The 26,058-nt window shown below is 40.7% G+C and overlaps 1 protein-coding gene across 6 annotated transcripts in view; it reads right to left on the bottom strand.

Annotated features, from left to right (window-relative positions):
* The window catches only part of TBC1D2B (TBC1 domain family member 2B), a 37,222-nt gene extending 11,436 nt beyond the window's left edge, over positions 1-25,786 (bottom strand). The window contains exons 1-7 of one of the 6 annotated variants that reach the window (XM_075100015.1): positions 25,185-25,786; positions 16,629-16,782; positions 11,882-12,047; positions 6,586-6,743; positions 4,990-5,216; positions 2,027-2,419; positions 459-569 (exon numbers count right to left, since the gene is read on the bottom strand). In XM_075100015.1, coding sequence (XP_074956116.1) covers positions 459-569; positions 2,027-2,419; positions 4,990-5,216; positions 6,586-6,743; positions 11,882-12,047; positions 16,629-16,782; positions 25,185-25,508 — 1,533 coding nt within the window. In that variant the 5' untranslated portion in view covers positions 25,509-25,786. Of the gene's footprint in view, positions 1-458; positions 570-2,026; positions 2,420-4,989; positions 5,217-6,585; positions 6,744-11,881; positions 12,048-16,628; positions 16,783-20,994; positions 21,034-24,785; positions 24,846-25,184 lie in introns of those variants that run through there. The other 5 variants (XM_075100011.1, XM_075100010.1, XM_075100009.1 and 2 more) reach the window with 5 other exon arrangements.
* Positions 25,787-26,058: the final 272 nt, after the last annotated feature.

Below are 26,058 nucleotides of genomic sequence, written 5' to 3'. Positions count from 1 at the left end.
TCTATACTCCAAGTCATCTACACAGAAACATACTTCAAAAGTTACATTCACCATACCATAGTCATCCTTTGTGCTCAGGATAAAGCTCTACTCAGCAACATACCAAATCCTTACACACCCTGTCTTTTGCATTCTTCAAGATAAGTATTACAGCCTTAATTCTGAGGAAACAATGTTTTTAGAAATATATACATGCCTGTGTTCATAAGTTATGAAAATTTCCACTGGTTAATGTGATTTTAAAGTCAATGACTTCTTTCAAGAATCCATTCAAAAAGATTAGTCTGTAAGGATTGGGTTTGGGGGAGGATGAGGTTGGGGGTTAAGTTATCACATTTAATATATTTAAGTCATTCCATTTCCGTTCCACAGTTACATTCCCTGAGTCGATTTACAACTGAATTTTTGACAACTGCTTTAGACATTGCAAAAATGAGAACATGCTGTGTTAGTCTGACCTTTGCCTGCCATTCTCTCTCTCTTGCTTCTGCATTTCTTCGTAGAGCAGAAAGTTCCAAAATCTCCTTATTTAAAAACTTATTCTGGGTCTTATAACCCTGAAGATTGTCCTGTTGATTAAAAAAAAAAACAAACCCACACACAAACTGGATTTTTAATAAAAATATCTTACAAACAGCAAATGTCTACCAGAGAAATGCCTGCCTTAGAATACAGAACAAGCAGCTACTAATACTGCTTATCATTAAAAATATCAGGATCAAATAAAATATTATTTTCAGTCTTCACGTAAGATAAACATACATGCCAAATACAAGCACAGAGATGTAAAGGGTGGTGCTGTGCCTTGCTTGCCGCCCTTCCAGTGCTACACTCCTGGCAGAAGGCAGCTGGTTGCTGCTTGCTGTCACAAGACAGGCCCAACCCTGTGAGGCTGCACCACCAGGGAGGAGAACAGAAACCTGCATGCTGAGCACACCAGAGAGGTCATGGTGCTGCACATCGGCCAGAACCACACACCATGCAATACAAGGAGCATGGGCAAACGCCCCTTGGGTTTTGGTCACTCTCACCAGTTCTCATTAAGTACAAGTTTGATGTCTGCCTCCATACAAAATATAAATCCCTAGCAATAAGCTTCCTTGCCTAATCCACTCAGCTCTAGGCTACAAATATTACCTCTAGAACCTGAGGTTGTGGGATGAGGGAATGTTGGTACGCTCCCAACAATTACAATACTCCCACAGTCCACAGTATCTACAAGCTTTGGTCGGCTTTCTGCCAAGACCATTGATTTCTAGTTTCAATTTTATTTTCTAAAACTTCCCAGGCTCACATAAAGAAAATTATGAATATTTATAAATATTTTAAATTACTTATTTGTATTCCAAATCCCTTGGAATGTTAATCAGTTTGGAATACAATATTTATCCAAAGGCAAGAAAGCATGTTTACAACAAAGTGGGTAACTTCAGTAATTCCATTAAGAACTTCTGACACATTCACTGAGGTAGGCTCGAGGGGAGAAAAAAAAAAAAACACACACACAAAAAAAAAAACAAAAACCAACCACCAAACCACCACACGTGCATTGACAACATCTGGAGCAGCATTAGTAAAACAGGTTGTTATACTCCTCCTTTTTAATCCTCAGAGCTCGGCTTTGCCATTTCACATGCTTTTCGTTTCCTCACTTTTGATATTTAAAAAATAAAATAATTAAGCTTTCTGGTTGTTTTCCTCCATGCTTCTACCTTCCTCTTACCCTTACTTTTTCTCACTCCTTTGATTAATTCTCACATCACTCCTCCTCCGCACCAATGATTAAATTACTGAAAGTATGGGACACTTTCCTACAGATGTACAGACCAGCTCAAAGTATAGAAGTCCTATTTAGATTGCCACATAAACAGTTCGAAGTGTAGATTCCAAGCAGAGAAAGCCTCAGTTGATGAGTATCTTGGAGAACTGCTGTAGTGATCGCCTCAAACAGTATAGCAGACTAGAAAGTAGTTTTTACAGGGAGCAGAGATTCCCCTATACACCAAGACAGAGACATTGCTCTTACTTTTAGTCTGTCCAGTTCCTGTAGTTCCTTGTTAGTACAGGTAGCCATGGAAGAATTTACTGCTCCACTTTGAGAGGATGTATTGTCCTCACATTCGCTGAGCTGATGAGAGAGTTTCATGATCACTTCATCTTTAGCTTGAATAGTTTCCATCAACATACCCAGCTGCTCATTGAGTTCTCCAACTTTACATTTCAGATTCTTTACTTCCTGCTGCAGACTATCTTTTTCCAGATTTAACTTTTCAAGCTGGTTGTTGAGACCCAAAATCTGGTCATCTTTTTGGTGCAACAGCTCTAACTTGTCTTTGGGAACCCCCTCGCAAAGACGGCTTGCAAAATATTTATCATATTGGGAAGATCGGACTGTTTGCTGCAGTAGTCGCACAAGTTCCTGAGTTTAAAAAAAAAAGATTGTAATGAAGTTTTAATTTTTTAAGTTTTATAACTTAGAAGTCTAACGTCAAGTAAAAGAAAGCTTTGGAATGGGTTTTGCATCTCAGTCATCAGCTTATAACAGACTTCATGGTGGTGTTTTTAAGGAAAAAAGCAAACATTTACACAACATGATTTCTAGCAGGCTACCACCTTACAATGACTGGCCTCTACAAATGACTTAAATGTCTTTCACTGAGCTAAGGATCCTGCCTGGAAAGGCTACAACAGGTTTGGGAAGAGTAGTTGACGGCTGTGGCCCAGCATTTACTTGGAAGCTAAAAAAGGCATACTTTTACAAAGCCCTGTTTTAAGAAGATAAATATGAAGAGAGCTTAAGCCAAAAAAATTAAGAGGTGAACATTACAGAATGAAAATGGGAAGATAACTAATTGCTCTCTTCCCTAACAGATGCAGAGAAAATAAAAGGAGGAAAAAAAATTTCTGCTTTGCTGAAAAGGAAGCCTTTGAAGGGTTGTTTAGGAAATCTTGCCACAGAATCTGCCAAGTAATTAACTGACTTGCCACAACGGAGAAAAGAAGTTTCTGTGGTCTTTGCAAAAAAGACAGCATCAAATGCTCTGAACTAGAACTTTTTTTTCGAAAACACATCCACTGAACAATTCTACAGTTTTCATCTTCTACTCCTCTCACACTAAAAAAGAAGTATCTTTGCTCACGGCATTGCACAGATCCTGGACAATTAAAACATTTATTCACTTGCATGAAAGATGTATGTGTTTTGCTTGGGGAATCATGGATACACATGCATAAGAGAAGCTGATTTTCACAGCAGTTACACTGAAAGTAAAACCCTACTTAATTTCTTCCTTGCTGGAATGAGATCTTACAACAACATTCAAGAAATGAAGGCAAATAAGTCAAAGTGAAGTTAAAAAAAATAATGTAAAAGTAAGCTCTCTGAAAGCTAAGCTGTAAAAAACCCCCAAAGAAACCCAACAAAAAAAAACCCAACAAATCCAACACACAAAACTAAAAAAAACCCACAAAACAAAAACAAAACCCCACACCACCAAAATTGAAAACCACACACAAGATAAGAAGATATCCAGATCAACAATAAACATTAAGAAAGCAAGAACAGCAGACTGCTCACTTGCAAGTCTCACTAATCGGGATTATTATCCTTGCAGTTCCCCATGTTTCATTATGGTTTAACACTGTGGAACTGTGGGAAGGTTAAGTTCAACCCTAGAAGTATTTGCAATACTCTTCAATAAAAGTGGGATTTTTAAAAATATAGTTCTCTGACACTGATTAAGAATACAAGGACGGAAATAGGAATTTGTTTTATGGAATTCCTGAGAACTTGAGTGTTCAATAACCTATCTGGAAGTTTACAAAAACTTGTAAATCATAAAGATATACCTAGAATGAGGCACTGATTTTGATAAATTCTTTTAGATAAAACCAAGGTATTTAACAAATCTGAGTTGTAAGGACATAGAATCTAGAACTCTATATGAGGGCAGTACTACATACATAGATTTATGGTTAGGCCTATCATTTACAAAATCGTTTGTGATGATGGGGGTGAGAGAGGAAGGGAGAGAAGTCAGCCCCATTCCCTCACCCTCTCCTCCAGAATTAAAAGAAACAAAACCCAAACCAAATAAAAGAAGGACTTGAAAGAATTTGTTCTCAGGAATTACATGTACAAATGGTGAAAGAAGCTGTGATTATTCTCCAGGATCCTGGCAGACACTGAGAAATCTAGCTTCAGATAATAAGAAAGTGTCCTAGTTTTGGCTGGGACAGTTCTTCCCAGTAGGTGGTACAATGCGGGGTTTTGGATTTAGGATGAGAATCATGTTGGTAACACACTGATGTTGCTGCTAAGTAGTGCTGACACTAGTCAAGAACTTCTCAGCTTCCCATGCTCTGTCAGATGCATGAGAAGCTGGGAGGGGGCACAGCCGGGACAGCTGACCCAAACTAGCTAAAGGGATATTCCACACCATATGCCATCATGCTCAGTATATAAACTGGGGGGAGCTGGCTGGGGAGCAGGGATCGCTGCTAAGCATCAGTTGGCGGGTGGTGAGAGGTTGCATCACTCGTTTTTCCTCAGTTTTGTTCCTCTATCTCTTTTATTGTTGTTTTCCTTTTCACTACAATTTATAATGATTATTATTGTTTTATTTCAATCATTAAACTGTTCACAAGATTTCTTACTTTTGCCCTTCCAATTCTCTCCCCCATCCCACCAGGGCAGGGGAGGGTGAGTGAGCAGCTGCGTGGTGCTTAGTTGCAAACTGGGGTTAAACCATGACAGAAAGATATACACGCCAGGTTAATTAACACTGTGCAAATGAAAGTTTTGTTCAGGGATCTAATCTTCAACAGATGTAAAATTTGGTCCTTCTTGTTTCAAGGTTTTTTTGTAAACAAAGGTTCATTTAGCACCATTATTTTATAGCAAACAACCAGCTCTTAGTGCAGTTAAATGGCCACAGTCACCTGCCAGATCTGTTTGCTTTTGCGCACTTTGCCTGAAGGCTTAATTACCTTTTGGCTCAAAAGATCTTTCTTCAGCTGTTCCAACTCTTCTTGCTGGCTTTGATACTTCAGTTGCAGTTCAGAGACTAGTTTGTTGCCATTACCAGAATACCACTCAGTTGGAGAAGAGTCACTGCTGTTCCGGTTTTTGCTTGACCCAATCATGTCTTTTAACGGGCGCCTTGTTTTGTGTGGAATGCGGCCAAAATCAAATGGAAAAGCTGAACTAGTCATTCCTGCATAAAACAATTTCTTCTAGTTCAGTTCAGTTAGTAAAAAGGTATCTCAAAGCTTTTAGATTTCCTTTTAAAAATATGGTCATTAAAATCAGACTCTAAGCAGCATTTAAACAGCCCAATAAAATAGTGTTAAACAGGCCTCATTTCCAAGCCATTTCCTTTGGTGGGAAAAGTATATAGCTCAGTCTTCTGCCCCTCCCAGATAAAAGATTTAGCTCATAAATTAATACTTGAGAAATAAGACATGACGAGAACTTTACATTTCATTACAGAAAATAAAAGGTACCCTTAGCTATGGCAAAGTAAACTTTGCTTCAAATAATTAACAGCTCAGAAGTGATCAGAAAAAAAACATCACTGATATCACAGCCTACTGTTCTTTTAGGAGGCATTCAGTGTAAGGTTTCACCTCCATTTATATAACCACCAGAGTATTCTTAGAGAAGGATGTTTTCTAACAGATTAAATCACTTGGATGTCAGCTAAAGTGCTCTTATAGAGCTCTAAAAACATCTTCACAAGGTTATTCCAGACACTGTTCAAATCAAAGAATCCCAGGTTGGAAGGGACCTCAGGGATCATCCAGTCCAACCTTTCTAGGAAGAGCAGAGTCTAAACAAGATGGCCCAGCACCCTGTCCAGACGACTCGAAGATCTCCAATGTGGCCGAGTCAACCACTCCCCTGGGGAGATTATTCCAATGGTGACTGTCCTCACTGTGAAAAATTTCCCCCTGGTGTCCAATCGGAATCTCCCCAAGAGCAACTTGTGTCCATTCCCCCTTGTCCTCTCCATGTGACTCTGTGTAAAAAGGGAGTCTCCATCTTCTTTGTAGCTACCCCTGAAGTACTGGTACATGGTGAGGAGATCCCTTCTAAGCCTCCTTTTCTCAAGGCTGAACAAACTCAGTTCTCCCAGCCAGTTACAATGCATAAATGAGCTATCACTGCATATGCATCCCTACGCTTTTTTCCCCATTTCAGAAGCAAGCCAATATAATGTGTATATACAGTCTTTAGTCTAAAAGCAGTTCTTCTTCAGTGGGCGACTCCCAACTTAATAATCGAAAGTCCCAACGTTTCCCTTCATCCTGTAGCTTTGCAACTCAAGTTACAAAACTAGAAATGGTAACATGCTCGGGGACCTGAAATGGCAGATGAAAGGGTTCATACTTATTCTATTGTATATGAATGGCAGGGGACTCCAAGCAAATTTTAAGGAAGTAATTTTAAAAAAAAATAATTTAGAGAGCTCTGGATGTGTTGTGAAGATAAGCTTCCACTTATTTCCTGGAGATACACGTAATACAGTACATTATACTGAAGAAGGTAAGGCATATGCTCCCCTTCCTTCCTCCCACTTCTACCTTTACTTCCTTCTGCCAGGTGTTTCCTCTTTTCCTCCAGGGCCATCGAGTCCTCCAAGTCTTTTGGGGTTGGATCCAGCAATTCCCACTCTTCACTGGTATAAAATACGCTTTTACGGTTTTCGTTATTTCCTTTTCTTAAAGAGGACATTGAATTTCTGTGAAAAAGACAGCACAAAAAGTGACAAATTTTTCTCCACTTTGCATTCTATAAAGAGGCATTTTCAAGCCAACCACTGCAGTTGAAACAGTGCAAACTGAAAATCAACTAAAACACAGACAAACCCAATGCCTCATAAAAGCTAAAAGAAAATAAAGTATATCCTACTAAATAGCACCTGCTATAACAGTGCTATGTCTCAATAACAGAACTATTTCACTTTAACGGGACATTAATATCTAGGAGACCACTACGGTCATTTGCATCATCCTCTGTTTTATCCTTGCTTTGGCAGTGGGGGGAAAACAAAACGAAATTAAGATTTAGAAGCAGCATCTCTTTATTGATGAGTTATTGCAGCTTGGAATTTTAGGGTAACCGCCAAGCATTAAACAGGACAGCACGTAGTCAGAACTTGTATGTTATAGTTTCATATTTTGGATTAATATCAAACTTGGGATCATCCAAGAGACCTGCTACAGCTGAATCGCTGATGACAGACTCCTCAGCTGGTTTTCTTTCCTAAGGTAGAACGTTGCCAATTATCTGCAAGAACATTTCAGAGACAACCTCTAAATTCCAGCCAGATACTAATTTAGAAGAACAATACGTTTCACAAGCAGAATGAGATTACCTTACCCGGCTTCCACCACAACCATCATGCAATCAGAAATGTTTAAGTCCATACCTAAGTCCATGAGTATTCATGTAGCTCGGTATTATAAAGTCTTTGTTCAACTAGAGAAGGGGATTCGACATCAATCCATATGAATCCGTTTAATACTTCAGGTATAAAGTTGGAAATATATTTAGTATCTCAGCATTTTCTACACAGTCTGTGTAAGATGGAGACCCACTAGGATGCTTTCACTCACTCAGCCACATTTGCTCTTCCTATTCTTCAAACCTTAAACTGAAAGTAACCCATATTACACCTTCAGGATCATTTGATGATTCAACCCAGTCTTCCAACTTCACAAGAGATTTAACCTTCAATCAAAGTGAACTCTAGGTTAATCATTATGCAGTGCAAAGTTCCTATAGTGTGATGAAGCCATTAATAATCAAGTACAATTTAAAAACAATCCTAAAGGTTATTAATAAAACTATTTCAACAATCAATTTTCCAACTTGACAAAGACTGAATTATACTATATGTATAATCTTCGTCCAGAAAGAATCATAATTTCTGTCGGGGGCAAAAAGCCTCACTTCATTGTTCAGACCTTCTGTTCAAATTAAATAGGTCAAATGGGGTGATGATTGACATATTTCCTAGGGCACCCAAAATTATTGTCACCTGGCATCTCTACAGCTGTTCTCTGAGTAGTGGCTGATGTCTTTACCACACAACTCCACAACCACCCATTCTACACTTGGTCAACCTCAGTTCTTGAAGTCTGTCTGAACACCACCACCTTTTAAAGCTTGAAAAATCACAAGGAACAAGTAGTCAAATGAATTCTAGAAAAACTTCTTCAAAAACTGCTGTTCAGCCCATGAACAATCATAGCTGATGCTGAATTTTGTAAAGCTTTTGCATAGGATGGTTAAGAGCACTGAAGCAGCACCGCTTCATTGCCGTCTACTAGATGAAAAGTAGGTAGCTGAATTTAAAAAACAATATTTATTTTACTAAGCACAGTATGACAAGTACAATCAGACACGACACAAGACCTGATTCTGTATTTTTAAGTGCTTTGGGCTTAAGTCTTAGTTTATGATTATGTAACTTGAGGTTACTATAATTCATTATGTCTCCAACACTATATTCCACATAAATAAGAGACAGAAGTAGCTGACAGCATAAAGATGAAAAAAATTGAGGCCTACATGCCTATATATGCCAATTAGTACTTGAAAATAGATTTTTAAAAGCAGGAAAACATGTTTCAAATTTAGTAACTGTAAATATACAGGTAGCTTAACTCCAACACATATTCTTCACTATTTTCCAATCATTATTTTGCCACTGCTATCTAGGATGCAAATGCAGTTATTATAGCAATAGTTTCTCTGTCAGACACATCATAGATGTGTTCAGGAGGAAGGATAAGTCTTTGATTAAGACATCTATTAGGTTCCTAGCAAATACATACCCCCAGCAAAGTAGATAAAGCTCTCTGCAGTTTCAGAAACACCTTCATCCATCCTCTAATACTGAGGTTCAAATTAGTCACAGTCCAGTAAGATATTGGATAGTGCACACATATTCTAAAGGTGATCAGATCCCACCCCTGCCCCAAATTGCACAGAGTTGTGGAGTAGGCAGGAAAACAATCAAATACGTCCGTACTGCTGTTTGCATACGTTTACTATAATAGAGTTTCTATCATTTGAATGGTGCTTTTTTTGCCACCAGCTTTTATAATCATGATACTATGTCACTTTAATTTTCCATTATTAATAACTAGCTTTCGCTGTTATGAAAATATTAACAGTCTTGTCCTGATTCCACACAGAGGTCCAATACAACTAACTAGACCTCCTTGTGATATACACTCAAAGAACGCTGTTCAGCCCAGTAAAGGAAGATCACTTGTCAATCAAGAAGTGACAAATGAGATCGTGCATGTTAAAATCCAAGACTTACATGACCACTTAATACTTTTTCACAGGAGTTCTGTTCAAAATGGTCTGAGCATAAACCAAAGCTGCACCATGAGAAAGGTTGTCATCTGAAGAACCCTTGCACCATTGCCTAATAGTTCTGCTTATTAATTAGGCATAATTCATTGCAGGATTGAACGAATAAGAGATATGGGGAGTAGAAGCAAGTAATAATGACCATCTTTAATACTTAGGCAAAATAAATCCAGATTAAGATTATACATGCTCTACTCCTTTCTGGAGCAGCTGAGGATAGCCATTAGAAGGAAAATCCACTTGTCCCTAACCAAGCCTATGCTGAAAAAAATTCACCTTTCATGTGAAAACTGCTACAGACTCAAGTCTCGGAGCAAATTTGTCTTACTAGATACAGGAATTTAAATCCTCATGACCTGCTAGCTCAAAACAGGCAGAGGTAGTGCTAGCCCATGTCACTGCAAGGCCTGTGCTAATGCAAATTAATTTGTCAGAGGTTCTAGCATATTACCACGCAGCTAAATAGCTTCTCACAAGGTTGTCAGCTCTTATCCCAGTGATAGAATACATGCCCAGAAGTAGTGCACAACTGTCCACACCTCACATACTTCAGGTTTTAGCTGCTGGCTCAGTAAATCCTCTGCAAAACAACTTTTCAAAAGCTCAGAAGAGGGTATTTGAGCGTAACAAGCAATCCTGACAAAGACACCACTTCCCACTGGTATCAGCTTGCAATGAGGAATGCCTGCTTTAAAATTTAGAGCATGTGGGGGGGTACTAGAACACTCCCTATAAAATACTCCACAGAATTAAAAAAAGGGATAATCTGTCAGTAGATATAATAAATATTATTTTCCCAGGAACATTTTCAGACAGGTGAACCACTGCAGCTGAACATGTCCAGAAACAGTGGAATGGGGGAGGGTGGCTTTCAGCCTGAAAGAGCTTCACAGTGGGAAATTTTCTTACATGTTTATTCCCAGAGATCTGCAAGGACTCCAAACCATTAGGGTCACAGCTATACAGAGAAAGGCCAGCTCTCGAATACCATGCTACAATATCTGCTGGGCCACTGCCACCAGAAACATTTCCCTCCAATCAAAAGGGCTTCCCAACCCACAACTCCACTGTTGCCTTTCTGCTCAGTTAAAAAGAAACATTAATATACACTAACCAGGGAACGCTAAGCAGCTCCCTTCAACACTGCCCTTCTAGTTAGACTTCCCCAAAGCACATCATCTGCAGTTCAGATTAAAAAAAAAAACACAAATGAACAAAAAAAACCGCCAGAAACCCCTACCACAACACCACACAAACAACCAAAGCCCAAAAATCAAAATCAAGAAAAAAGTTTTTAAAAGCCAGAAACTCTCAAGTGTACAGGAATTCACCTAACAGAAACTGTTTCATGCTATTTTCCTTCTCTTATGACCAAATTAAGTTCTACCAAAGCAAAGTGGCTATGCCAACCCAAGAAACCATACAAGACTACCACTTTAAACAGGCTATGTAGTAACAGGATTTACATATTTCTTAATCCAGCCATACGCCATCTTTTCTAGAACTTAAATGATGGTCTACACAGTAATAGGAAAAAAAAAAAACAACCCCCCAAACAAACCCAATCAAAAAAAAACACCACACACAAAACTAAAAAAAAAATCCAGAACCAGTAACACTTTGTGACCTCTCAGATCTCTCTGCTTAATAGGAAAGCTTTAAAAGGAACCTGTTTAACTCAACACTGCTGCTGAAACCAAACATTTTACTCACAGCTCAGAAGGGATGTGGTCTAGTTAACCAAAGCTACAGCCCTGCTTTGTGAACTGCTCTGTAATAGTACTGTAATATCCTTTGAGTAGAAGCAGCAGATCCATCTATGTAGGCAGAGCAAAGTGAACAAACATTTAGAAAGAAACCATGAGCTGAAAACTAGTAGGACTCCTTTCTTTAAAGCAATTAATGCTAAAGAGTAAACTCATTAAGACTGAGGGGAAAGATGTGGTATTGCTGTTGTTCAGAAGGGGCCCACCACATTTTTGCTCAAGAATTCAAACTACGTCTATTTCAAATCTTTCCATGTGCTTTTACTTTAAGAAGAAAATGAAGAAGAATTATTTATGTTGTTTTGTTTTTCATCACTAAAAATAATTCATAAGCACTAAATACTATGACTACTACACTATGCTAGCAATTAGCAGCTCCATTACACAATGAGGGATAAAAAGCAGTACTAGTTGAGAATGCAACTCTGGGCTCCCTGCTTGCATTCAGAGAGCAAAGCCATCACTAGAAGAGCTTTACAGGACCTGATTCTCCCTTTCAGGTATCAGTAATGCTACACAATGATGTTTAGCTATGCCCTTCAAAGAAGTAAGTATAATAAACGTTTACGTGAAGAGATACAGTCCAATGTACTGATACACCTTATCACCCCCAGGTCTTCTAAAAAGCTCTGCCTACCACATACACACATCTTTCAGTAGGAAATGGTCTCTGCCAGGAACTCTCAATCTCATTATAACTTCTTCTCCCACTTCCCCAACTTACTTGATTTCGGTACTCCATTGTTTAAGTGAGAAATTGATGGCACTTGGTTGGACTGGTGCACGTTGTGAAGCTGCTTGTTCCCCCACCAGGTCTGTAGGAGAGGTCTCCACAGCAAGAATATTTCTGGCTCTCTCTGCTGAAGCATTTTGTCTAAGAATACTCAAATCTATTAAAAAAAAAAAAAAGAGAGAAAAAAAAATAGGCAAAACTTTCAGTAAGTAAAAAACAGTGGCTATATAAAGTCATATACTACTAAGCCTGCTAGTAATGTAGTTAGGGTTTTATTTTAAATTGCAGCATAACTTTATAAAATGCTCTGTTCAAATGAACTTCAAAAATAGCAAAGTTTTCCTCAGTCAGCTCTCACTGCAGCCACATACTTCTGATATCAGGACTTGTGTGATGCTCATGAAGCATTATTTCTTGATTGATTTACAATCTCAGTTAGTCAATACTGATTCACCTAGCTTAAGCAGCTATAAAGCCATAAAAGTTAGAATGGATTAATCCACAAAAACTCCTGCAAGTCAATGAGATTTACAGACTCAAGCCAGCCCCATGCGAGTCCAATCTGGACATTCCCAGAGCCAACAACGTTAGCATGGGCACTGCAGAGACATCAGAGACCTATTGGATCAGGGACGATTTATTAGCTCTGGTTAAGCTGAATGAAGGTACACCTGAATTCATCCAGCCAAACTCTTGTGCACTTCAGTAAATTTACTGATTGGGCACAGGGCCATGCAGACATGCAGCTCAGGCCCAGCACTGCACACATGCCAGCAAACTCATGCAGGCTCTGAATGGCACCACAGGAACCAACCAAAAACTGGCGCTAGCCCTAAGCCAGAGCTAATGAATTCCAGAGGATCCAAGATGATCCAACAGAGCTAGCCAGGTCTCCAACATACCACACTGTCCAACACACACTGTCAAATCTGTAGTATATATGTTATTACCTCAGTGTTTCCATTATCCTGGACAGCTTGCTTTCTCCCTCGCCCCTCCTCCAGCAGGCAGAGGGAATAGGAAATGCGGAGCATGGAATATACTATGAACAGTACAAGCATTACAGAGAAGCATAAAGTGGTTTATGGCCTTCTACAAACCCTCTGACCAGGCGAGTTAGAAACAAGCTCAAATGTAATTTTCAGACTCTTCCCTGTATCATTCACAAAGTCCTGAAGTGGACAAAAAAAAATGTTTTAAGACATTCTCAGACTTGCTTCAGCAATTATATTAGAAAGTAACAAACTGGGCAGGCTTTTGATTTAAATGATTCTTTGCAGGAAGGGAAAAACACTGGGAATTCACAACAGTATTTTATCACTGGCGAGCCTTTCAGTCTTTGTTTTGATGATTATTTGGCACTAGCAGTAAGACCATCTTTCAGCAAGCTGTACCCTCCAATTATTCAGCAGATGGTTACTTTTATTTAGCCCATATTGAAGATTAGAAGTAGAAAGACAGAACATTTTGTGATAAAGAATAGCAAATAAAAAAAAGATCATAAAAGACACTACAAATCTCTCAAACCCCTGAAAAATGGTAATGTAAGTGTATCGTGTCATCTTTCAAATACAGGTACAAATTATACTTGACTAACTTTATGATCAGCACTGATAGAAACTTCTTCAGTGCCTTATCAGACAAACTAAATCCCAAATTCTTTTGGCCCTTTGCTGTTTGAACTGAACAAAATTCAGCTAAGTTACATAAAACTAACTTTTGATCATATTCACTGTCTAATAAAGGGGAAAGGTAAAAAGTAAGTTTCAACTAAGAAAAACAAAACAAAAAAAAACACAACCACCAAAACTAAAACAACTACTTCCCCACCCCCACAAAAATACACACCAAAAATTTATGGGCACCCAAAACTAGGCTGGAACATTCTGCTTTCCTCCTTACAGCTTGTTTCAACTCCCATCTGTATGATTTGACAAGACTACAAAATCTCTTTACAGGAAGGCTCAGGTAAATTAATTGCTCAAGAGCTGAATTTCTAGTAAATGCATTTCCTCTAACAGACATGCTAATCCGTCTGGCCAAACCTTCTCTGGCTTTCTGAGGTTGCTCACTGTACATGATCCACTGCTTACATCAGCCAGCTGATTGGTGAGGGGTACAGACTACACAGCACAGCAATGTAATTTGGTTGCTAATGCAGTCATCACACACACAAAAAACATTGTTTTTAAACTTATTTCAAAACATTGCAATCTTATAAATACATGACACAACATTTTTTATTAATGCAAATCAAGAGTTGAGGGAGAGCATAACTAAGAACTGAAATTGTAAGAACCACATTAACATTCAATCAATTTCAAGGAAAAAAAGAAAAAAAAAACAGAACAAAAAAACCCCAACATATCCTATAAAGAATAAATAATTTATTTGACTTCCATGGTAGTAAGGCAGCTCTATGACAAATTTTACAGAATCAGTTTTATAACATTAGCTTCCCCACAGCCCACCTCAAAAGATATTTTAAAGTATTTTTAACCACTTTGAGAATTCTTAAAAACTTGTCAAGCCTGATCCATAAAGCAGTACATTAGCTTTAACTATGTTCCAGTTAGCCCAGATTTCTAAACTGGTGGGGAAGGACAAGGGAACAAAACAGGCAAGACTACAGTAAGCAATTTTGTTTCTGGACTGAAGACAGACTACTTTTTCCATTTAAAACATTAATGCTAGCAGCTATACTCAAGTATTAGCAAAACAAACCAATTTCTATGCTCCAGTATAAGGCACATCATCGAATGCACATTCACTTTAAAAAACAAACAAAGAAACCAAAAAACAAACCACAAATTGGTTCAGCTTGCTGATCCAGAAAACCCCCAACAATTTACAAGAAAGGAAAATCTCATATCAGTGATCTAAAGTGACTTGATTACGACTGCTAGATCTGATGCAAAGCAGGAGTGAGGGAACAGTATCTACACAGACTGCAGGGACAGCAGGTTAATTTCACACTGTAACCTAAGCTCTGAGGGAAGTAGCACAAACAAGAAAACAGAGGTTTGGGGCCAAGTTATGTATTATAGTTGATCTGATCCGACAGTCTGCTGCCAAAAGAGGGCAGTCCTGCCTAGTTCCTTTACTCTGCTTTCCTGTACTTGGCCACTATGCCTTGTTCCCTCGCTTCCATCAGCTCTGGAAGTCACCTGATTGCACAGTAAATATAGTCCACTTGTTAATCTAGCAGAAAAAAAAAAAAAAAAGAAAAACTCCAAAAGCTTCCCTTTTGGCTAGCTTTTGAACTCAACCAATTCAGCACAGGGTCAGACAAACACCACAAAACACAGAAAAGGAGACTACATAGCAGAGAGCAAGAGGCTGAAGGTCGAAAGGCAGAGGTTTGAAAGAGCAAAAAGCCTGTTACCCTTTCCAACACCAACACATATGTTCTTGTAGCATATGATTTAACAAGCTGCTAACCAGACTGTCTGCTGCCAGAAAGGTGGTCTCAAACCATCCCACTTTGCATTCCCAACAATTCTCTTAAACTAATCCTGGCACTCACTGTCCTACAGTAAACCACTTCAGGAAGCTATAGTAGCCAAAAACTAACCTGCAGAAAAAGATGCTTCCTCCTAGTTGCACTCCCTGCACTAGCATAAGGAAGGACAAGACTAGTACCCGTGCTAGATCAAGGGAGAGAGCTTGGCATTTCTTTTAAGCAGTGACTAGCTGTTAGACTGGTGTAGCTGAAACATCAGGCTGAGCCCCTATGAAAACACATACTCTCAAACCAGCTGTGGTTGAGCAAGGAGCCACAGACTGCTCTCAAATGAAAGCAGTAAACTGGGTTAGAGGACAATATTGCAGCATGGGATCTGAACTGGGGGAGGGGAGAGAACGGCAAGGAAGAAGACAGTCTAACATTTCTCGTTTTACAGTATGAGCAAATTAAATCAACAAAATATAAAATCTGTTGATGAAATATTTCTGACCTCAAGACTTTGTTTAAACCCAAAAGAGCTTTACTAACGTCTAAGTTGGCACAGAACAGGATTTTACTCAGTCTTATTTATTGATAGCAGAAATCAGCAAGCAATCCATTTCTGTAATGTCTCAGGAATAAAACAACTCAGAAGTGCCTGAGCAATGTCATAAAAAATGCAGAATAACTTTGTATAATACACGGATTCATTTTTATGACTCTGACACTGGTCTAAAATTATATTTTGCTTTGCTAAAGGTATCACGGAGACTGAATTTCACTTATGCAGTATCAGTGCACACTGTTGTCCAGTTTTAAAAGGCAGAAAATTTTTATCGCAGTCAGGTAAATCCACCATACCATACTTCTTCAGGAACAAAGTATGGCCATTCAGAATGCAAAAATATACCTCGGGCTACATCTCAGGCTACTTAGCACACTGATTTTTAAGATATTGCAACAACTAAAAGACAACTTATCTAACCTAAACTGTACTTTGCCACTTAATGAAAGTTAGTCATAGGACTAGTCAACTTTACATCATTTTTTAAAATATGTTTTTAAAGAAATCAACATGTTTCATAGAAGATATGAAATCACACATAAAATTACATTTATGTTAAATAATTTTCTCATCATCAACACATGCAAAGTTTACACAGAGTTACTTGATAATAAGATGTGACAAAAAACTTCCTAAGACTGTTTTCTACCCCAGTGCTATGCCTTTTAATGATTAACTGACACTAATCAGAAACATGCATTCTGTTTTCACTCAAATTTTCAACCTACCAGGGTTATCTTTGGCAACAAGACCTTTGGAAAAGTCACTTGGTGTAGGGGAAGTTCGGCTGTCCCTTTTTGCTGCATCAAGGTTGTTACAATATTCCCACCTCTTCTGTTGAAGTTCTTGAAGCCAGTATGTCATATCCTGACGAGTTGCAGCCTACAAAAGAACCAGAGTGCTGATGAGATCACTGCATGTTTTCAGTATATGAATACAGTAACTCCAAGTGCAATAAAAAACGCCAACCTAGGTAATGACCAGACAAGCAAGGTATCATCACCCAAAACCAATACAATTTAAAAGAAATAACCACCAATGAACTAGATGCAACTTGTGCAGACATACACCCCCCTGACTTTCATGCCAAATCCGCTTTCCATTAGAAGTAGTCACGTGCATTTTTGTTCTCCAATTTTACACTCGAACATTGGAAAATGCAGCAGCAGTATCTTATATTCTTACACTCAGAGTTGTTTAAATATATAACTACAAATCTGTATGATGAAAAAAAATTCCCCCACACATGCAGGAAGATTCCCATTTTCTTTTCTTTAACTTGCTTTAGTAGCAGCAGAAACCAACAAATTAATAATGCATTGCAATGCCCCTACTTTAATGACTAAATCTACATACTGTATTACTTGATGATCCCATGAGCTAACTTACTTCCACAGAAAGGTTGCGTTTAAAACAAAAAAAACCCAACATGACTATTTAATCTACAAGCCTACAGTCATTAATGTGAACAGGTAAAAAGTGAGCAAGAATTTAAACACATCTTTAAGCTTCAGTAAAAATCACAGCTCTAAGAGTCATTTCAAACTGTGTCAAATGACAATTTACAAATATCAACAAGAGACTAAGTGATGGTAACTGACATTGCAGGCACTCACTTGGAAAAGTCATTTTTATTCCAAACATCCCCAGCCACCAGCCTAGAACAAGCACCCAAGAGTAGTAACATGGTACATTCAGGAACAGAAAGTTAGCACTTGTGAAGAGACGCTCACCCCAAGTCCTTTGGCTTGTAAGCACAGAGTGCTTACCTTTTAGCCAGCCTTTCTCCTACCTTCTCCCAAAGTGCTTGGTGACATTATCAATGAAAAACCCTCATTACTTGGGCAAATGACTGTGTTTACTCTTTAAAGACAACTTAATTTCAAGTAGCTTCCTGTTCTGATCAGCACAACTGAAGAGGGTACCTGTGCAGGGCACAGCTGCAAAAGAATGAAGACAAACAAACAAGACTATTTCCTTACAAAGGAATTACAGTAAGTGCTGCATAAAGCACAAAAATGGAACAGATTTGTCTTCATTTTTGATACGAGAATACTTTTGGTCTAGTCAAACTGAAAATCCATTGACCATCATATTTTGACCCTGAGAGCAGCTAATTACAAGACACAGCATAAGCAATACAGCAAACAAGAACTGATGCTTCTCCGGAGTGCTCTCTCTGGCCCAGCGATCTGCCATCTTAGCGTTTAGCAATCACAGAGATAGCCTTTTATTTTACAGTTTGGCTTTTTGTACCCATATGAGCTTTAACATCCACAACATCCTACAGCAGATGGCTCCGAAGCACTGTGCAAGGAAGTTAATTGGAAAACGGACATGGTTATTCCTGAAGCTGCTGCTCCAGTTCCTCTCAGTATATCACACACGAGAAGACATAAGATACATACATCAAGTAAACATTCATAAATCAAATCAAGTGGTGAAATAAACCAGAGCGCGATACAAGAGGGCACTGTGGGTTCACTCTTCTCAGTTGGTAAGAAAGATATGCAAGCAAAATATCTCTAATCTGAAATGGCAATTATTTTAGTATATTCTTGCTGCCTCACAGGACAATGGAGGAAAATATTTCCCTTATAAAAAAAGACATGGGAAAAGAATAGTTCAGAAGTGTCTATGAGGTTTCTCAGAAAGCAACAAAGAACTTGACACTGGGAAACGTCAATGCACACAGCCATTGCTGGCAGCTTTGGGATGACCACAGCAGCAGGCTTTAAGTTTACAAACTCCAGTCACTTTTTGCAAAAAGTAAACATCTCGCCTTCTACTTCCTTTGGAATTTTATCCAGTGGCAAGTCTTCATTTCTGGTAAATAGAAGAGCTTACATTCCCTTCAGATAGACTTGCACACGGGCCTTGTAAAGCAATGTTTTACTGTGCTCTGGCAGAAAACCACCAGAAATTCAAATATCGTCCACTAACACAGGATGTTGTACCTAAGCGGTTCTCTTTGCTGCCACAACATAGCTCATGAGGCAATTCACCTGGAGTCCATCTAGAAGATGCCTACAATTACTTCTGCCCTGGACTAGTTCTAATTGTCCCATTATGCTCTCCCTAATAGTCTTCAAAAAACCATTAATTGATTTTATTGGAGTTGCTCCTTGCTGCTTTTAAATTCCCAATTGCACTTGTTCTCTGCTGAGGAGCACATATTTTCCTCAATCTGAAAGTAATGTCATTGTTACGCATTAGGTCAGTTAACAGTCCTTGAATCACAGAATGGTAGGGGTTGGAAGGGACCTCTAGAGATCATCTTGTCCAACCCCCCTGCTTGTGCAGGGACACCTAGAGCAGGGGGCACAGGACTGCATCCAGGCGGGTTTTGAATGTCTCCAGGGAAGGAGACCCCACAGCCTCTCTGGGCAGCCTGTTCCACTGCTCTGTCACCCTCACAGTAAAGGAGTTTCTGCTCATATTTAAGTGGAACTTCCTGTGTTCCAACTTGTGCCCATTGACCCTTGTCCTGTCATTGGACGCCACTGAAGAGCCGAGTCCCAACATCCTGACACCCACCCTTTAGGTGTTTATAGGTATTGATGAGACACACACACACCCCCCCCCCAGTCTCCTCTTCTCCAGGCTGAGCAAACCCAAGTCTCTCAGCCTTTCCTCATAAGGGAGATGCTCTCCAGTCCCCTGATCATCTTGGTAGCTCTCTGCTGGACTTGCTCAAGCAGTTCCCTGTCCTTCTTAAACTGGGGGGCCCAAAACTGGACACAACACTCTAAATGTGGTCTCACTAGGGCAGAGTAGAGGGGGAGGATAACCTCCCTCGACATGCTGGCCACACTCCTTTTAATGCAGCCCAGGATACCGTTGGCCTTCTTGGCCCCAAGGGCCCATTGCTGGCTCAGGGTCACCTTGCTGTCCACCAGCACTCCCACGTCCTTCTCAACAGAGCTGCTTTCCAGTTGTTCAGCCCCCAGCCTGTACCACTGCATGGGGTTGTTCCTCCCGAGGTGCAGGACCTTGCACTTGCTCTTGCTGAACTTCATCAGGTTCCCCTCGGCCCAGCTCTCCAGCCTGTCCAGGTCTCGCTGGATGGCAGCACAGCCTTCTGGTGTATCAGCCACTCCTCCCAGCTTAGTATCATCAGTGAACTTGCTGAGGGTACACTCTATCCCATCATCCAGGTCACTGATGGATATGTTGTACAGGACTCAACCCAGCACAGATCCCTGGGGAACACCACTAGTTATGGACCTCCAACCAGACTCTGCCCCGTTGATCATGACCCTCTGAGTTCTGTTGTTGAGCCAGTTCTCAATCCATCTCACTGTCTGGTCATCCAACACACGCTTCCTTAGCTTGTCTGTGAGGATGTTATGGGAGACAGTGTCGAATGCCTTACTGAAGTCAAGATAGACAACGTCCACTGCTCTCCCTTCATCTACCCAGCCAGTCACGCCATCGTAGAAGGCTATCAGATTAGTCAAGCATGACCTTCCCTTGGTGAATCCATGCTGACTGTTTCTGATAACCTTCTTGTCCTTTACGTGCCTGGATATGACCTCCAGGATGAACTGCTCCACCACCTTTCCAGGGATGGAGGTGAGGCTGGCTGGGCTATAGTTCCCCAGGTCCTCTTTCTTGCCGTTTTTAAAAATTGAAGTAATATTTGTTTTCCTCCAGTCCTCAGACACCTCTCCTGTCCTCTACCTTTCAAAGATGATGTAAAACAGGATACCAAAGCAGTACAAGTTTCTCGCTCCCTTATTTTAAGTATTTTTCCCACGAATTATTCAGTACCCCGCTGCTGCACCCTGCCTGTTACTTTCACCTCCTTCCTTCATGTACACGGTTTTCTTTCTCTTACAGTTTTCCACCCCCTTTGAACAGTTTTTGCTGAATTTATAAGCATCGCAATTATCTTCTTTACAAGTTAATGAGTACCCTGAGAATCTCTGTTGAAACAAGTTTTGTTTAAACAAAATTAATCTTTGAAGCTTGTTATTTGAAATGGACTTTTAAAACAAAAAAATAACACCACACAGAACATATTAAGTCTCCCTCTTCCTCTACTCTTAAACAAAAGACAGATTTGCAAACATTTTTTTGAATTCACTTTACCTGCCAAAGAAAGCATGCTTCCATGCTTGCCCCATTTCTCATGACTTCTGAGTGTTTGGCTACTCCCACCATGACAGACTGAACATTTAACTAGGTGCGGCACCAATCAGATCTTGCAAAAAAAATCCTTACTTGTGCTAAACTATTGTATGGCTCTGCAGTAAGAAAGAACCTTAGCTAGCCACATTTGAACTGAGACATTTCTGCAAGAAAAAAAACCCACCATAAATGTAACCTGAATTGGGGTGAGAGAAGGAATTACTATTGCAAACTTACAGGCAACAGTAGCAACAAAAGACACTAAGCGGAGACACACAGTCCCATGTATTTTTCAACATAAATGGTGGAAAATTATTATCATTTACTTAAAAGCATTCCCCTATGTTCTCCTACTAAGGAAGCTGGAGGAACTGCCTTCTTCCGATGCACACATGACACAAACAGAATAATAATTTGGGGAAAACAACTACCCAGTGGCATCTTCTACCTGGACCCACTGGTGGAACATGTATGCCAATATTAAATACTTTCACAGGAAGAGTCCGAAGAAATGCAACAAGCAGACCTACCATTTTCAGGCAACTCCTGAAAATTCTTGCCACAGTTCTCTTCTAAACACAGACAAACTCTCCCTCAAGCTTTTCTGTAAAAGGGAACGTCACCAGAGAGTTTGCATTTCTTAATATTTACTAATTCTGCTATGCTCAAACAGCAAATTTGGAGCCAGATGACTTTTTTTGGAGGACAGCCCAATTTTTAATTAAAGCATTGCAACCACTAACCAGCAAAGTTTAAAAAAAAAAACAAAAAAGACACCATCACTGCTGAGCTACCTTCTAAGCTGAGTTAGGCCCTAATGGTTTTAGGTCCTAAGGCGGTACTATTTAAGCCCAAGCACCCCATTATTAATCACTGCCACATACTTAAAGATTATTGACAAATTAGAGTAAAAGCTCCTAAATAATGCTGATTTCAGCAAGTTTGGTGCCCAATACTTCCAAGGATCTGGGCTCCAAAATCCGCAGTGTCTAGAACGCTTACTACTTGGCCAATAACCCAGAAAAGTTTTCTGCTGTAAGAAGTCAGTGCAATTTCTGTTCCCCTCCCAGTTCACCACTGTTCACAAAGAAGTTATCCGCACATAACTGACGAGACACACAGTCTACCATCCCTGGCCAGTGTTTCTCTGTTTCAAAACCAAGTGAACAAGACACTGCTTTAAAAATAGGTAAGAAATGACCCCTTTTTCATTTGTATTATATTCATAATGCTAATTCTCTCCCTTAATGACAGACCTTACTGTGTAAACACAGGCAAACATTCACTTGACCGTATTACCAGCAGTCTGTGTTACAGCAAATATTTACAGGATCAGGTCCTTTCCATGAAAATATTATCAAACATAATCTATCCATAATTCATGAAGTACATAATTTTCTCTGCTTCTTTACTTAAAAGTGATGGTACCTGTCATATGTTTCAAATGGAAAAGCTTTTTACACACACTTAAGCTTCTTCTAATGTACTTTGGCTGTTGGAAATACACAAAAAAGCTACAATCATGCAAGTGTCAGGTTGGTTAACTACATTTCTAAATTACGAACCATCTGCTGTAAAGGTCACAGTAAATTTTTCCTGAAATTGTTATCAAATGGAGAAACAAGCTCCAAGTATATCATGCAGTCCCCTCAGCTCCCATTAAATGACAAAGACTGAGCAATCCAGATGATAAAATCATTACATTAACAAAAAACTGAGGCATTATGAAGAAATAATGCATTCCTCAACAGCACCATCATTTCAATCTGGAATTCCAGTTGCTTATTTCTTATTGCTCTTCTTAGTTTATAATACTGAATGGGAATCATGAGATCTGGAAATTCTGAACAAGCAGCAAGTTGAGGAAAACAAGGCATGTGAGTTAGAGAGTGAAGTCTACATTTGACTTGACTTTATTCCTCGTGCTCTCTGTGTAATGTTTTCTTGATAGATTAAATCACATTTGTTTTCAACAGGGGCTGGATTAGACGGGGGTGGGGTGGTTGGTTTTTTTTTTAACATCTTGAATCAATTCTTAATTCTATTTCTGCCTAATTGAGCTGAAACATGTTTCTAAAGGCCTTAAAGAACTATCTTGTTGGATAGAAGAAAATTAATTCCAGCTGCAAAAGCCTTATCCCTTGGTGAATCACATGGCCACAAAAGGCCATGCAACATCCCTCAAGATTTTAATTAATTCATTATGCACTATATAAACACCTATAACATAATAGTGTTTTTATGGACTATCACTTGGCTGCTTTAGGGCAAGCATCATAACAATACAAGAGGTAAAAGACACAAAAATATTTTTTTCTGCTAATTACAGAAATGACCTTGACTTTCTTAACTGGCACCTTTTCTCAGTCCCCATTACGAAAACATGAAGAGAGCACCAATCTATGCAGGTTCTTTCCTAGCGAGTACAGGAAAAAAATTAATACAAGAAGTCTGGCAGAGCAGTAACATCACAAACTGAAAGATACCATGAAAAACATGAAAAAGGAGTCTCCCTGTTCCTTACGCTTCTGCATTGATGTTGCATAGATTTGTGTCTTCATGACTGCAGAAGACACCCGAGGCTGCTGCTAGAATACTGTTTGACAGACTAGTTACTTATTGCAGAGGTGACATATACTATTTCCCAGTATAATCCTAATCATAAACTACATGTTTCTCAACAAAGGCCCTCCTATCCTCAAAAGGATCCTCAAAACAAAATGTGCATTACGTACTTTCCTGGAGATTTCCATATAAAAGTCACTGGATACTAATTTAAAAAAAAAAATCCCTCTGTCAAAACTTAAAGCTTATGCCAAGTCTGCAGTTTTAACTTCCGTAACATAAACTATATACAGGCTCTAAAGGCAGAATCATGGAAAGCGATAAAAACTTTAGTTACGGCTAGCCAAAGGAAAAGGTAGTTTTTACACGTGACTGGATGCTAAATGGCTGATTACACTGCTTTTCCTTAGCCAAATATAGTTGAAATTATTACCATATTAGTTTTCCAGTTAAACGTTTTATTCTTTAGTAAAATGTTAATGATTCTTTATTTTGACAAGCATTTATATTTATCAAAACCGAATACTGAAGAACTTTACAGAATCATGTTCTACAATCTCAGCATTTGTTATCATTGCTTATATCTCCACTGTTAACTAAGTATAGAAGAAAAATATTTTCCAATATTCAGTAGGAAGTTCTGCTGGTTTGCTTCAAAAACTTCATGGATTATACGCTAAGGATCGTGCTAAAAAAGAACACAGTTCAGGTGAGAACTCACACTCAGTGCACAAGTGTGTTCCTTGCGGGAAATCGCCTTAATAGCGACGAAAAATAATAGATCCTCAGGAGAATTTATTTCTCCTTTATTGGGTGGAATTGGTTTCCTTGGGGTTTTTTTTCATAGACACGATGATAAAGGAAAGATGCATAAAACTATCCTAACATTTACCTCTCATCCTGTGAAAGTCTCAGTCCTTGCAAAGACAACGGATAACCAGCCTCTGCTACTATCAGAAAAACAATTCTCCTTCCTCCTCTTCCTTCCTCCTGAAGCAGTCTAGATGAAGACTTCTACCATACATAATCTTTTCAAAATAAACACCCCAAAAGTTAAAACCAACCACTCCCTCTCAACTTCCAAAATCACTGCCCACCAGCTTTCCTCAGAAATCTTTTTTCTACCCAGACGTTTCCACAGAAGGCACTCTCCCAAGCTTGTCCCGCACCAACGGCATCGCGCTTACCACGAGCATTCTCTTCCCCTTCACAGGAGCGCTTTAAAAACAAAACCATAAAGGGGAAAAAAAAAAAAAAAAGAAAAGAAACTAACGCTAGGGATAGCCTGGCATTACTGATGGGTTTGCCAAATATTACTTTTCTTCTTTTAAAGAAACACAGAAAACGCAGCGAGGAGCAGTCCCGCTGTGGCGGCGCAGCCAGCCCGGGTCCCCGCCGCGATGGGAGGGGAGGGGAGGGGAGGGGAGGGCGGCCGAGCCCCAGGGGGCGCGGGAGCGGGAGGGGGGGCGGCCGAGCCCCAGGGGGCGCGGGAGCTGCCCCCACCGCCTGCCCCAGCCCAGCCAGCGGGGCCGCCCCGGCGCTGAGGGCATGCGAGGAGACGGGGAACGAGTCCCGTCCGGGCCTACCTTGAGGACGGCGACGGCGCCGGTGGGGCTGTGCACCTCGAAGGCGGCGGCCTCGTCCCCCGCGGCGGCAGCACCGGCCTCGGGCTGGTGGTAGCTGAAGCAGGCGGAGGCGATGTCGAGGTGCCCGAGGGGCAGCGCCTCCTGCGGCCCCTTGAAGTAGTAGAGGTAGCAGCGGCGAGGGTCGAAGACAAACCAGCGGCTGCGGAAACCACGCAGGGGGCCTTTGCCCGACAGCTTCTGCAGGTACCCGCAGAGCTTGGGGGCGCCGGGGCCGGCCTGCTCGCCCGACGGGCCCTCCTCCCCCTCCGAGCCCGCCGCCGGCATCGCCTCGCCTCAGCCTCGCCCCTCCGCGGACGCAGCCTCGCCCGCTGCGCAGGCAACCGGCCGGGCCCGCGCCGCGCCGCCTCACGGGACTTGTAGTGCGGCCACCGAGGCCCAGCCTGGCCCGATACTCCCCGCGCTCTGCCCCGCAGCTGCGGGCAAAATCGAGGACCCGGGGCCGCCCTGCCACGGCCGCTGAGTACGGCCTCGCCGCCCGCCGGGATGGAGCCCTGCCCGGGGCTCCGGCCTCCGCCCGGCCCTGCTCCCGGAGCTCGGCACGGCGCTGCTGACGTGGAAAGCCACCCACCCCCGGAGGTTTCGGGCCAGAGCCCGTTCTGCCTGCGCGCCGGCCCTCGCTTTATCGCTACCGGGCTCCAATGCTTCTGTGACCACATTAAAATATATTTCTCAAATCGTGGGGTAAGCCCGCGATCAGATTAAACCCTTCTTTTATTGGGAACTGTGTTACTCATCTCCAGCCTCTCAGCCCCAACCTTATCTCTGCCCCCGTGCCGTGCCCGGTGCTGTAGCAGTAACCGAAGGAGCGTGTGGC

This window comes from Phalacrocorax aristotelis, chromosome 7, assembly GCF_949628215.1.
Source record: "Phalacrocorax aristotelis chromosome 7, bGulAri2.1, whole genome shotgun sequence".
Lineage (NCBI taxonomy): Eukaryota > Metazoa > Chordata > Aves > Suliformes > Phalacrocoracidae > Phalacrocorax > Phalacrocorax aristotelis.
The sequence above is the reverse complement of the archived record's forward strand: the minus strand, read 5'-3'. Positions and strand labels throughout refer to the sequence as shown.